At 43.3% G+C, this 14,329-nt stretch overlaps 1 protein-coding gene across 3 annotated transcripts; it reads right to left on the reverse strand.

The window, feature by feature from the left end:
- Positions 1 to 2,361: 2,361 nt before the first annotated feature.
- On the reverse strand, positions 2,362 to 14,030 carry CCNA1 (cyclin A1). 3 transcript variants are annotated; one of them, XM_039473253.2, is made up of 9 exons: positions 13,753 to 14,030; positions 12,767 to 12,952; positions 7,647 to 7,893; positions 7,338 to 7,462; positions 6,664 to 6,887; positions 5,369 to 5,573; positions 3,992 to 4,105; positions 2,919 to 3,052; positions 2,362 to 2,611 (listed from the first exon to the last, which is right to left on the reverse strand). In XM_039473253.2, the coding sequence occupies exons 2-9, from the start codon at positions 12,929 to 12,931 to the stop codon at positions 2,560 to 2,562; spliced, it is 1,266 nt and encodes a 421-aa protein (XP_039329187.1). In that variant the 5' UTR covers positions 12,932 to 12,952; positions 13,753 to 14,030; the 3' UTR covers positions 2,362 to 2,559. The 3 variants fall into 3 exon arrangements, with proteins under 3 accessions (XP_039329187.1, XP_010343282.1, XP_010343283.1); XM_010344980.3 differs by lacking the exon at positions 13,753 to 14,030 and adding an exon at positions 13,437 to 13,662 and having other exon boundaries at positions 12,767 to 12,955; XM_010344981.2 differs by lacking the exon at positions 13,753 to 14,030 and adding an exon at positions 13,437 to 13,500.
- Positions 14,031 to 14,329: the final 299 nt, after the last annotated feature.

Raw genomic sequence — 14,329 nt, forward strand, 5'->3', positions numbered from 1 at the left:
ACTGCAGTGAGCCATGATTGTGCCACTGCACTCCAGTCTGAGCAACAGAGGGAGACGCTGCCTCAGAAACCAATAAACAAACAACAACAACAATAACAACAAAAACAGAATTGCCCTCTTCCACTCCCCACTAGGGAGGGAGCAATTTGTCTGTCACGTTGCAAAATACAAAAGGATAGTTGGAAAGTTCAGCCTGTTCATGCAGTGAACAGGAACATATACAGTCATAAATTAGAGTATGAAATAACAAGTTATTCATCACACAACGTAAAAACAGAATTTAGTATTAATACAGGTCCTGCATCCCCTTTGTGAACTGTGTGCAATAAATGTGAAAACATTTAGGGAAATGATTTCTTCATCGGAACCAGAAATGGAGACACCTTGAGAATGTTTATTTGCAGGAAAAAAAAAAAAAGTGGGAGAGGGTGGAGGAAATGCTAAAATCTTTTAAGAACTTGGGGGTACTTTAAAATGTGTTAAAGTCTTCATAAACTATGGTTGTATTTTTATATTTATAATTTCATTAGAGCTTGAAAGAAACAAAATTTGGAGTGATTCTCATTTATACTCATTCCACCAAATCCCGTCTGAGTCTAATCTATGTAAAGGAATCTAGAAGACATGGATTTCTTATCTTCTTGAGAGGTTTTGGAGGTAGAGAAAGCAAATCATGTCTGTGGGACTGCCCCACGGAGTCCCCTCTCCAGGTTCTCCTCTGCAAAGCCACCCACAGCCCAGAGGGCTCAAGAAATACTGGTCCATGGCTACTAATTCTGGTGATAACAAGAGCACAATGAAATATTCACATTTAATCCCCAATAAGCACCAACCACCCTCAAGGCCAAATCTACTCATTTTTTTTTTCAGTCTTTAAAAGAAATTCAAAACAATTGTTCTGTTTTCCATTTTATCCATCTTACAGCCTACATAAAAGTGCCATTGAAAAGTAAATATATAGGCTGGTTGGATGCATTAGCTCACACCTGTAATTCCAGCACTTTGAGAGATCAAGATGGGTGGATGATCACTTGAGGCCAAGAGTTCAAGCCCAGAAGTTCAAGACCTGCCTGGGCAATATGGTAAAACAAACAAACAAACAAACAAACAAACAAACAAAAAAAAAAAACAAAAAATAAAATCCACCTCTACAAAAAATAATAATAATACAAAAAATTAGCCAGGCGTGCCGGGCATGACAGTTCATGCCTATAATCCTAGCACTTTGAGAGGCTGAAGTGGGCCGAAGAGTTGAGGTCAGCCTGAGCAACATGGTGAAACTCTGTCTCTACTAAAAATACAAAAAAAAAAAAAATTAGTTGAATGTGGTGGTAGACGCCTGTAATCTCAGCTACTTGGGAAGCTGAGGCAGGAGAATTGCTTGAACCAGCGAGGCAGAGTTTTCAGGGAGCCAAGATTATGCCACTGCACTCCAGCCAGGGTTACACGAGTGAAATTCCATCTGAAAAGAAAAGAAAGAAAAGAGAAAAAAGGGAAAGGAATGGAAAGGAAGGGAAGGGAGGGGAGGAGAGGGGAGGGGAAGGGAAAGGGAAGGGAAGGAGAAGGGAGGGAGAAAGGAGGGGGAAGGGAAAGGGAAGGGAGGGGGAAGGGGGGAAGGGAGGGGGAAGGGAGGGGAATGGAAGGGGAAGGTTGGGAGACAGGGAGAAGGGAAGGGGAGGGAGGGGAAAAGAAAAAAGGAAGGAAGCCTATATAGATTAGTGAACTGTAGATTATGAAAGACTGTGAATAATTCAAGCCACACCAAGGCTTAGGATGGAGATCTCCCAAGAGACACAGTTGGTGGGTTGGGTTTATTATTCTGATGTTTCTTCTGAAGGCGAAATTTGCTTTTTCTACCTCCCAAAGCATCTTCTAAGACAGAAATACATGTTCAATGGGTGCCTAAATCAAACCTGATCAGAGACATAATAGCAACCCTGTACAAATGAGCATGCTATCCTCAGATTAGAACTAAATGTCAGTGGCTTCTAAGATGTCTGTGACCACATTTGGGCCTTGACCCCTGTCTTACTGATTAGGATGACAGAGTGAAGCTAGAGGAGGCAGTGCTCATTGATATCCCTTCACCCATCTGTCTCGGCTGTCCCTTCCTTCCTTTATTAATCTATGGAGAGCTATCTGGGGAATAAAGAAATAGAAAGGAAAAAAGCCTCAGAGTAGCCATTTACCAAACATGAATATCCCTGGATGCCTCGGAATGCTTAATCCTAATAGCATGTCTGTTTACAAAACCAGTTTTGAAGAATGCTTGAGATAGAGGTGACACTTTTAATACTTTCAAAAAACGTTCCAGGCGAGTATGTCAGCTATGATCATTAGTAAAAAAGTCACGACACGTGGTCATAAGGCAAGCAGTTTATTCTTTTAAAAATGTTGAACAATATTACAAGCTACTAAAGTCTAAGGAAATCTAAATACATTTACATTTTTCAAATGTCATCTATAGCGTAGCAGCATTAGCTGATCCAGCCTGCAGAAACCTATGAAAATCAACGGCACTTCTGATGTGAAGGCCCAGAAGTGCTTCCATTTGGAAATTTACTGCAGAGGAAGAACTGCAGGTGGTTCCATGAGAGACACATGCAGGTACCTGAAACAACACCCAAAGCAAGGTCAGCACGAGCCAAGGACTTCGGTTTTATAGAATCTCACTTAGGCCACAGAAAACTTTCCAGGAGTTTTAACAGAATGGAGGGAAGCTGGCTGACTATAAACATCAAAAGCTGACAAATTATAAATCTAAGTCTCTTCAAATTTATTTGTAAATTTGTACATGTAACCTTATATTTCCAACCTGGCACCAGATACACAATTCAACCTTTTTCTAATTCTGACCATTACTATAACCCATTAAGCTTTAAATAGAGAGTTAAGATATGAACATGTCAGTGACTTACTTTGAAGCCTTATACTTCTCCCTAATTGCTTGCTGAGGTCGATGGGGTATGCCAAGGAACGCTTTATGAAGCTCACTCAGACAAGGCACAATTTCACTTAATGAATACCCTGTAAATGCTGCAAGAGTTTCTGGCTAATCAAGACAAAAGAAAAAAATTGCTTCACATAACTTTATATTAGAAATCTGAAGATAATCAATGTAAAATAAAGGAATTAGTTCCTTAGTAAATATCCACATTCATCTCAAAAGAAACCAGAACCTCCTTCAAAGACTTTAGATGTAAAATATCAGAAAGAACAGCCAGGGCTCTAAATTTTCTCCTATTATAAATGCATAATGCTCAATTTGGGGCTGGATCACTTTCCTCATTCCCTCATGAGTGAAATTTTTACTGGTCCTTACAGAGCCCTACTTGCCTGCCCATTCTATTTGTACACAAGATGAAAAATTTTTAGTCAAAACACTACAGTGCTGGAATAAGAATTACTTTAAAAAAAGTAAAAGAAAATTTAAAAAAAAAGAAAGAAAATGCAGCAGAAAAAAGTAGAAGCATTCATGAAAATAAAGGTAGACACCCCACTTCTTTTAGCACAACAGCGAGCCTTCAGAACCAAACCTAGGGGGTTCCATTTCTGATGTTGCCACCCTCTTGGGCAAGAGGCTACACTACTGCCCTGTTGCCTCAAAAGCCTGAGGGGCAATCTTCCGGCCATTCTAATTGGACCCAGGATTTTTTTTTTTAATGTAGAGGTTAAAAGTCAGCAACTTTTGCTTAAAGCAGTCAATGACTGTACCTCAAGGGCCTTCTATGAATAACAGTGGGCACTGAGGTTGCCAGGCCTGCTTCTGTTGGAGGAGCCTGTGATGTTATCTCCTCAACTTCCTGCAATCTTACTCCTCATAGAGTGAAGCCATAGAGTCAAAGCCATAAAGACTGAGTTGCAAGACTCAGCAGCATGTTGTGGTCAGCCGTCAAAATGACCAGCTCCTTATTAAACTAACTTGCCCCTTAAGAGGCAACCCCATTCTAGTAGACCTTGAATTTAATCCAGAAAGAAGTTAGAATCTTACCCAAAAGTGCTTGTTCACGGTATAGTTTGCCAGGCAAAAAGCTGCTGCAGCTATCAATGAAGGAAGATATTTCAAGAATGGGTCTGCTTCAAGTAGACTCAGCTCTGCTACATACTAAGCACAAGAGAGGAAAACACATTGGAATTAGAAATGTGACTAAGATCACAAATAAGCCTGGAAATGGCAAGAAAATAAATGGTATCTTATCTTTGTTCAATCAGCATCTACAGAAATAGATGCTCAAAATTATTTACTGGGTTAGTAATTGGTATGCCTGCCTATAACAGGAGTAACATTTATGTTGTAGTAAAATGTCAATACATAAGTATTTGGCCTACTCACAAAGTATAGGTGATAGTTACTTTTCTTATACTAGTAGGATGGGTTTATGCTGGTGAGAGAAAGAAGCACTGCTCTGGCAGCTGGAATTGGAACAGAGATTTTTGCCAAAAGACAAAAATATTAAAGCTATTAATCTATCAGGCAAATGCATGCAGTCCAGAGACTAGGACAGCACCAGTGGAAACATCTCATATTAGAAAAAGCATAGCAAGACATGTGGACATCCTTCTTACTCTTTGCAAAGCACAAATACCAGATATCCTAGATTACAGTGGCTGGAGACTCAGTTGGTCAAACCAATACTTTAATACCTTCAACTAATCTTCTGTAACTCCAAACCACCAAATAATGCTCATTACTTAAGATATTAGGATGAGATTAGAACCATATTAAACTACATTTACTTTGTTCCCATTCTTTTTTCTTTTTTTTTCTTTTTTGAGTCTCACTTTGTTGCCCAGGCTGGAGTGCAGTGGCATGATCTCGGCTCACTGCACCCTCTACCTCCTGGGTTTAAGCAATTCTCATGCCTCACCCTCCTGAGTAGCTGGGACTACAGGCATGCACTACTATGCCTGGGTAAGTTTTATATTTTTTGTAGACACAGGATTTCACCATGTTGACCAGTCTGGTCTTGAACTCTGGCCTCATGTGATCCACCCACCTCAGCCTCCCAAAGTGCTAGGATTACAGTTGGGAGCCACCACGCCCAGCCACTTTGTTCCCATTCTATAAACCTAGGAGGTTTCACTTGTATGTGGTCTATATCCAATAAGGGAACAGTTTCCAAGCTTAAATTTTTAAATAGTTGGTGATTAGACAACCTGTGCCTGCCAAACATAGCCAACAGTAATGCCTTGTAACCAGAAGCTGGGTTCTTAAAATTAGCTCTCTTTCAACACTGAACAGTTTTTCTGGGCCTGTGGAGAAAAAACTGAAAAGGAAAGAATAACTGAAGAATGATTGGGAAAGGTTGATTTTTATGCCTCTTGGCACTGGAAGTTCCTTCCAGGAACTGAGGTGTGGCATACACACCTTAGCCAGGTTCTCTGTCCTGATGCACACTCCTTGTCGCCTCAAGTACTGAAGGAGAAACTGGTTGGTGGTTGGTACCATCAGATCAAAAGCTAGAACTTTCAGAAGCAAGTGTTCCATTCTTAACAGTTGCCGTTTTGTGTATGTATCATCAGTTATATAGACAAACTCGTCTACCTCGGGAGGATATATCTCTTCATATTTCCTGGGAAAGGAAGAGTTTTTAGAAGTAAAATTTGAAACATATGGCTCTACTGCCAGTGATACCATAGCTAGGCCTCTCCCCATGACCCTTGCAAACTTACTTTGCAGCCACATATCCGCTTAAATACTACTAAATGGGAAGGGGCCATGAAAATATTAAGAGCTTATTTCTGGACCAAGAATATGATTATTACAAGGATATGTCATATTTACTGCTAGGAATAGTAACAGAAACAGTTTCCAACTGAGAATTTTAGGTTTGGGCCTGTGACACACTGAAAGATTCCAAATGACGGACACTATAGGTAAATTCCTACTCATTCTACAGACCTCAAATCATTTCATAGAAAAAAAAATGTTAGGATCAACACAACAATAGAAACAAATTCCATAGGCCTCTAGTTTTTAAAAAGATGCCATTCAACTTTCTCCACTGAATTAGCAGATGATGCTTATAGCCAAGAGATATAGTGATATAATCAATTTTTTCCTTCTGCCTTTGTTTCTACTTTCTTTAGTGGAATTCTGGCAAGTTTTTAACACATTAATAATGGAATGTTTGAGACCAGAAGAACAGAAAAGAAACTACCACTCAGCAATAGGTCACTTAAAGGTAACTTAGCCACAACCCAGCTCTCTTTTCCCACACAATTAGGTAATGTTATGAATGACTGATAGTAACAGGAACCAGTTGAAGTAGTTTATTCACTGTAACCAAATAAACTGTTCATTTGCTCGGTCATGAAGACAGCTTTTTGTAATCACACTGTCTTTAAATAGGACTTCTACTTAGATTAGAAAACAGCCAAAGGCTGCACTGCAAATAATTAAACTAGATGCCGAATTTGAGCTGATGGCTGCCTTAGTCATGACATTGGACTTGTTGCTAAAAATCTTAACCATGTGATTGAAGAGTAAACATGTGGTATGATTCAGTTTCTCAGTCATCCCTGTGGGGAGGATGATCTTCTATCAAAGGACGCACGTATAGTTTATCAAGCACTGCATTTCTTCAGTAAGAAATGGAGGATAAAAATTCAGTGTTTTGACAGGTGACAGTTTCATATTATTCAAGTTGAAAGAACACTTACGAAGCCAAAAGAATAGCTGCTGTTCCTACGAGCTGCAATTTCCCTCTCAGAACAGACATACACGAAAGGAATCTGTCCAGGAAGTTGACAGCCAGGTACAGAGTCTCTGCTCGAAGCTTATATTCTTCCCCAACCTCCACCAGCCAGTCCACCAGAATGGTGCGCATGCCCTCTGTGATGTCCGGTTGCTTCCTCATGTAGTGTGCTTTGGGTCTGTGCCTTATCTGAGTGGGGAAAAGGTTGTGATGTTTAAATAGTTGCAATTTCAGAAAGATCACTCCACAATACAGTTGCTATTTAAAAATCTCACAAGCAAAGGTTGGAAAGATCCTGATTCAGAGCCAGATAAATCTTTATCATAATAAGGAAGCGTAAATTTCTGGTTCTGTAATGTAAATTGGCTAGCAAATACCCTGGGGTTGGGGGCAGGGGAGAATGGCAATATGAATTATTCCTAAGACTGAAATATTCAACGTATAAATCCTTTGCATTATGTAGAAACAGTCCAAGCAATTGCTACTTGCCATCACAATTATTGTTTTTCATAGATATCCTTATGTTTGGCTGTCGTAAGAGTGTCATTCACTAGCGGTTTTGGACCAAGAGTTTATAACTTCTCTTAACAATAAGTGCTTGGGGTCCTGAAAATTAAAGTAGAAGGCACGAAAACTTACTTCAGCTTCTCTAAGGTATTGATGAATTTCTTCAGCGTATTCAGTCACATTTATCACATCGGTGTCAAGATCAGATATATCTTCAGGCTGGGAGTGGAGCGATGAATCTACCAGCATAGGGGAAACTGCAGGAGTTCCACATTGTCAGATAAGTCATTTAATTTAAACACTTGTTCAGTCCACTAACCCTCCACAGGCAGTTGTGAATATAGTTATTGCTTACTGTTTTTCTCTTACTAGTTACTAGCCATTGAATGCTGCAGGCAGTTATAAATACAGGGAGCCATCAGCCATAGACAAGTCAGTTACCTGTGTCGAAATCCAGCAGGAAGTGCAGGTCTGACTTGAGTGTGCTGGTATCTACTTCATACACATCCTCAAATGCCGTCCCCTCTCTGCCTGAGCAGCTGTCTCCATTGCCCTGCTCTAGTTCATCCATGTAGATGTCAAACCCTTGCTTGGGGGGCTCTTGGACCTTGCAATCAGGGAGTGCTTTCTTTCCAGCTGGAGGGAAGGCATTTTCTGATCCAGAAAAACACCTGATTGTTGTGATCCCCTAGAAAAGGTTGAAATCTTTTGTTAGAGGCCACGCACGTCAAAGACCACAGAGGCAATGTGAACGGGCATGACTCAGAGCAGCAGCCTGGGAAGGTAAGATAAATTCTAAACTGAAAAAATTGACAGTGACAGTGGTAATTTAATTCCCGAAAATAGATCTTCAAAATTATAATTTCCCCCCCTTTATCCTTGTCTACATTTGATATATGGAGAAAGAGCTACCTAAATTTTTAATCTACCTCACATAGGTATGAAAGAGAACTGAAGATTATAGAAAACCTGTATCTCTCTTTCAAAATGAAATAGGTGCCACGTATAAAGGGAAAATTGTAAATTGGCTTTTACATTTATTGCATCATGAGACTTCGTAAGTAGTCAGCATAACTCTTGACGCAGCTGCTGAGTTCCTACAATTTCCCTCCTTAAATAAACATTTTAGCCAGAATACCCCTGTAATGTTTTCATTTTATATGCAGTTATTAAGAAACACAACAATTTTGGAAACTCATGCTGCTAAATTCTCTTATAGGCCATAGAACCTTTATATATGACTTAATGCATTTACTCTTGGGGAAATTTCTCAGTCACGTCCCGTTTTTCTCTACTCTTATAACATGAACAATGGGAACAACTGTGGTGTCACCACAGTGAACAAATACAATGCATCAAACACTGCTGCATGTTAAGCTGAGCCATGCTAGATGGCGTGAATGACAGCCGAATCAGGGCAGACGGGCGAGCTCTATGAACTTGAGCTATATTTATGCAAATGCTAGCTCTGTCTACCACATTAGCATTTTGTTTATAATGTATCTTGGTGTATACTGTTGAAGGCTACTTCTGAATTAGTTTGTGGTTCCATAACTTTCCTTTTCATTTATTGAGTTAAATATGTGATTTATGTCTAGTAAGAAAAAGAATAATTATGGTAGCAATGATGGGGTGGAAATCATAAAGACAACAGAGTCACAATCCTAAGTTACTGTAACCAGATAACCAGACTCCAAGTTACTGTCAAGTTTGACTCTTGCTACATAGATACTGTGTCCACAGGCTGAGACAAATATTTAATAAACAAATGTTTGCTATCTACTATGTGCTAGAAGCTTTTCTAGTTGCCCAGATTTAATTTAGCTGTGAGCAAAATGTTTTTTTGTTGTTGTTGGTTTTTTTTTTTTTTTTTTTTTTTGAGACAGAGTTTCGCTCTTGTTACCCAGGCTGGAGTGCAATGGCGCAATCTGGGCTCACCGCAAACTCCGCCTCCTGGGTTCAGGCAATTCTCCTGCCTCAGCCTCCTGAGTAGCTGGGATTACAGGCACGTGCCACCATGCCCAGCTAATTTTTTGTATTTTTAGTAGAGGCGGGGTTTCACCATGTTGACCAGGATGGTCTCGATCTCCTGACCTTGTGATCCACCCGCCTCGGCCTCCCAAAGTGCTGGGATTACAGGCTTGAGCCACCGCGCCCGGCTGAACAAAATGTTTAATAAGGACTACCCAGATGGAGTTTATATTCTACTCTGTGAGAGAGGAAGGAGACAAACTAGAAAAGACACAGTAGGAGCAGAGAGAGCAGAGTGAGACAGTCATAAAGAAAAGAGAACCCATGAAGGACTTATCATAGGCCAATTAAGGATTAGTTTTTATTAATATTATTTTTGGTTTAGTGCACTTGCCAAGGCTGATCTACAAACTGGCTTTTATTCAGAGACAGAAGCCACTGGAATTTTGGGCAAAAGAGTGGTTTAATCTTTTTATTTCTTAAAAGGATTATTCTGGTTGTGCAAAGGTGTGGAAAGTAAGTAAGCCAATCAATTACAAAACTTGAAAATTCTAAGTGAGACACAATAGGGATTTGATCCAGGGAAGTAACTGCAAACCAGGAAAAGCAAAACAGTTCTAGACATTTTTAAAAAGTAGAGCTAACAATATTTTCTCATTAGATTAGATGTGGGGTGAGAGAAAAATAAGAATCAAGGAAGACAGAGGTTTGGAGGCTAAATAACAGGAAGGATGGATATTCCGTTTACTGAGACAAGGAAGACTTGGAAAGAACAGTCTGGGAGTAGGGAAAAGGATGGGGATTTTGGTTTACACAAACCTGAGGTTGCCTATTATATGATTCAAGTGGAGATGCCAAGTCAGCTCCTGAATATGTGAGCCTGCAGCAGAGCTCAGAGGCCCAGGCCACAGACAGAAATATCAGTCATCACCAAATAGTGTTTAAGTCTAGGAGACTAAGAGACTACTAAGGGAGTGAATGCAAGATTCATATCAAAGATTAAGCCTTAGGGCACTCTAACTTTTAGAGACTGGATATGTAAGTAAGAATCTGGCTATCAAAGCATGGCCAGTGAGCTAGGTAGAAAACCTGGAGAGAGTGGTGTTCTACGAGCTGAATGAGAAGAAATTATTTCAAGGAAAAAAGAATGATTAACCATGTCAAATAATGCTGATCAGTCGAGGAAGGAAAAGACTACGAACTGAGTCAAAATAGAACAAGAACTAGAGACAGAGAGCATTCATTCAACAAAGACTGTGTGCCACGATGGCCAGGCCCAGGCACTGTTCAGTGCATATGTCAAGATATGGCAAACTCTCAAGATGTGTGGCTTAGCTGTCCCATTACTTAAATTACTTTAAGCACTTAAATTACTTTAACTGACATAATGCAAACAGTTCCTAGACCTATTTCCTTGATATTGGAAAACTAACGAAGAAAATTAATGGCCATTTCTAGCTGGAAAAGGGACCAGTCAAGGTGATCTTACAGAATCAACTTCTTCCCTGTGGTCCAGATTCCAGGGCTGTAATACTCAGGGGGAGCATTTAGTTGAAAGGTTTTTAAGATGGAAAATGGCAACATATTTGTATGCTTACAGGTTTGACCCAGTAGAAAAGAAAAAAAATACTAATGAGAAAAAGAAAAGGTGCTAGAGTGACATCCTTGAAGAAACAAGACATGAGTATATTGTACACATAGGGGGCTGACCTCGCATGAGAGCAGAGACATGGCAGACACATAAAAGGATGTGGATGGCAGAGTATATAGCACACGGGAACATGTGGAGATTCTCTTCTGGTCAATTCTATATTTTTAGGAAAATAGGATACAAAGTCATCAGCTGAGAGTGAGTATGAAGGAGGAGGTTCCTGAGGATTAAACAGAGAAGGAAGGTACAAAATAGGTTTCTAAGCAGGTTGTAGAGGATAGGTACAGGAAAATGCAGAGGTGGTACCAGGTAACTTAAGAGGTTAGCAATTGGTATTTAAAATGCAACCACCCAACATAGGCACAACTGACAATTCATAAGAACCAAGTCTCGGGCTTTAAGTTTTAAGAAGAAAACATTGCTAAGCAAATTAAAGTTTGTTAAAACCACTTCCACTCAATTTTCTCCAAAGCCTTGAACAGATCACATGAACAGTGAGTAGATGAGGGGTTTCTAATCTAGTTTCTATCATAACTTTCTTTCGACAGAGGTTTACACCTGTCAGATTTTCTCACCTACAAAATAGGAAGGGTATGGCTTTCACTCTGTTAAGGTATCTATGCTCAGTTAAGTTCACACAACGAATATCTGAGGGGCCATTACCTGTTAGCACAGCTGCTTAGTCAGTACCGGGGAGATGTCTGCTTTCAAATCGTCCTTTTTGGAGTAATCCAGTCTAGTGCAATCTAATCCTGATTTTAACACTATCCCCAATGAACAGAGCTAAGATCATCCAGGATTGCTTTAGGCACAGCCTGCATCAGTGTGAACACTGTTTTGACCTGGAGGAACTCCAGTTCCAGTTTATTTAGAAGCATTCACATTTCCTTTTAGCCCAGCCCTTAAATTACTTTAATATACATAATCCAAACAGTTCCTAGACCTGTTTCCTTTTTAGTGAAAAAATAACAAAGAAAATTAATCACTATTTCTAGCTGAAAACTGAACCCCTCAAGGTGATCATAAGAAATCAACTGGCCAGGCATCATCGTGGCTGATGCCTGTAATCCCAGCACTTTGGGAGGACAAGGTGGGTGGATCAACTGAGGTCAGTAGTTCATGACCAGCCTGGCCAACACGGTGAAACCCCATCTCTACTAAAAATACAAAAATCAGCCAGGCATAAAGGTGGGCGCCTGTAATCCTAGCTACCCGGGAGGCTGAGGTGAGAATCCCTTGAACCCGAGAGGCGGAGGTTGCAGTGAGCCAAGACAGTGCCACTGCACTTCAGCCTAGGCAACAAGAGCGAAACTGCGTCTCTCTCTCTCTCTCTCTCTCTCTCTCTCTCTCTCTCTCTCTCTCTCTCACACACACACACACACACACACACACATACACACACAGAAAAGAAAGAAAAAGAAAGAAAGAGAGAAAGAAATAGAAAAGAAAACAGAAGAGAAGAGAAAAAGAAAAAAAGAAAGCAGCCAGGCACGGTGGCTCACTCCTGTAATCCCAGCACTTTGGGAGGCCGAGGCGGGTGGATCACGAGGTCAAGAGATCGAGACTATCCTGGCCAACACGGTGAAACCCCGTCTCTACTAAAAATCCAAAAATTAGCCAGACGTGGTGGCACATGCCTGTAAACCCAGCTACTTGGGAGGTTGAGGCAGGAGAATAACTTGAACCCAGGAGGCGGAGGTTGCGGTGAGCCGAGATCAAGCCATTGCACTCCAGCCTGGGCAACAAGAGCAAAACTCTGTCTCGAAAGAAAAGAAAAGAAAGAGAGAAAAGAAACGGAAGCAACTTCCCTGTAGTCCAGATTCCTGGGTTGTAACACTCAGGGGGAATTGTAGGTACAAGGGCAAGAGAAAAGTACCTAGCACCAAAGCAGGAGAGTCATTCTCCACGAGCATCATTCCCGGTGCGTCTGCGTCATTACCTGGCCACAGGTCCTCCTGTACTGCCCATTTTCAGTCAGCAGCCCTAGCACTGTCCTCTGCGGGGCATCCTGGCCCACCTGGGCTCTGGTGGGTATCTGACAAGCATCGGGACCTCGGGCCACTGTAGCCAGCACAACTCCACTCTTGGAGTTGTTGCAGTGCATTGCCTCAGATTCCACGAGCTGCTGCTACCAAGGAAAGAGAAACAGACAAACTGATTAGTCAGCCCAGTCCACCCGGGGCTCCAAGGACACAGCCAACCGCTAGGAGAGAGAGCGCCAAGGGATGAGATTAACACCAATTGCTTATCTTCCCAGCAATTATTAGGGCTGAAAGGGTGTGAGCGATCGCACAAGCGATCAAAGCTGCTCTGAATCAAAACTGTCATTTGAATCTCTGAGGGGGCATTTTCCCCAAGACCGTGTGGAGGGCTGGAAGGAGAGAAATATTCTGACAAGCCTCCAAGTCGGGATACTAAGCCCCATGTTAACTGCGAGTTGAAATCTGGGAGCCCCGTCTTGCCCTGCTGAGATACGCATCTCCCCAGACCCCGACCAAAGATCCAGGGTACAGGACTACGGGAAAGCCCGTCTCCGTCCCAAGTGACAAGCAGGGTGCGGCCCCGCGGCCTCCTCCCACCATACAGGAGGCCCCCAAACCTGCCCAGACCTCAAAGCCAGCCCCGGCGTTATCTTTCTGTGTGTCTGCAACAACTGGCAAGTGCACTGGCGAATCCGGCGGCCTACAGGGCGGTGCAGGGCGGGGCAGGGCGGGGCAGGGCGAGGCAGGGCGGGGCAGGAGGGACCCAGGGTCGAGGGATTCCAGCCTGGGCGTCTGCGGGGCACCTGGCTGAGGCCGAGCTGCCCACCCGCGTCTGTTGAATCGGCCAATCAGCGGCGCTCCTGGGCCTTCGCGGGGGCGTTTCCATGCCGACCGCGGCGGGTGTGCGCGCCCCAGAGCCGCATCACCATGGCGACCTGCTCACCTGCCTCGCTCTGGCTGGACGCGCCGCCACCCCTGGGCGTTCAGGCCCCTGCGGGACCAACGGGCGGCGGCCTCCAGCTCCCGCTGAGCGTCTCCACCCGGGCGAGCTGGGGTCGGCCGCCGCCGTCCTCACAAGCGCCCCCGGCCTGGGAGGGCGGACTCGCCCACCCCACGATGGCCGCGGCTGGGGAAGGGACTGTTTCCGTGACCAGTTCTCCCAACAGCCGCGAACTCCGCTGGCCAACGTCTTCTGCGCCGCCCGCTCCTGAGAACCCTGGCTCGGGAGAGCGACGCGGGGCCCTCGGGGCTGCGCAGGCCGCGGCGCCCCGCACACACCGGCCCGAGGGCGCGGCTCGCTCCGGGTGGGCTCACACACCTGCGGTTCCCGCCCAGCTGCGGCCGGGGCGCTGCGACGCGGCCCCGAGGACAGGCGCGGCGGCATTGCGCCTCCATCGCTGCGGGTCCCTTCGGGCCGCGCCTGTCCCGCCCGGCTCCCGGTGCCGGTGGCCTGCGAGGCGGGAAAGGAGATGTGGGGTTTTAGGGTCGCACGTGGTGCTCGAGGTGCCCAAGAGAGGTCT

The sequence above is a fragment of the Saimiri boliviensis genome, chromosome 16 (genome assembly GCF_048565385.1).
Source record: "Saimiri boliviensis isolate mSaiBol1 chromosome 16, mSaiBol1.pri, whole genome shotgun sequence".
Classification (NCBI taxonomy): Eukaryota; Metazoa; Chordata; class Mammalia; order Primates; family Cebidae; genus Saimiri; species Saimiri boliviensis.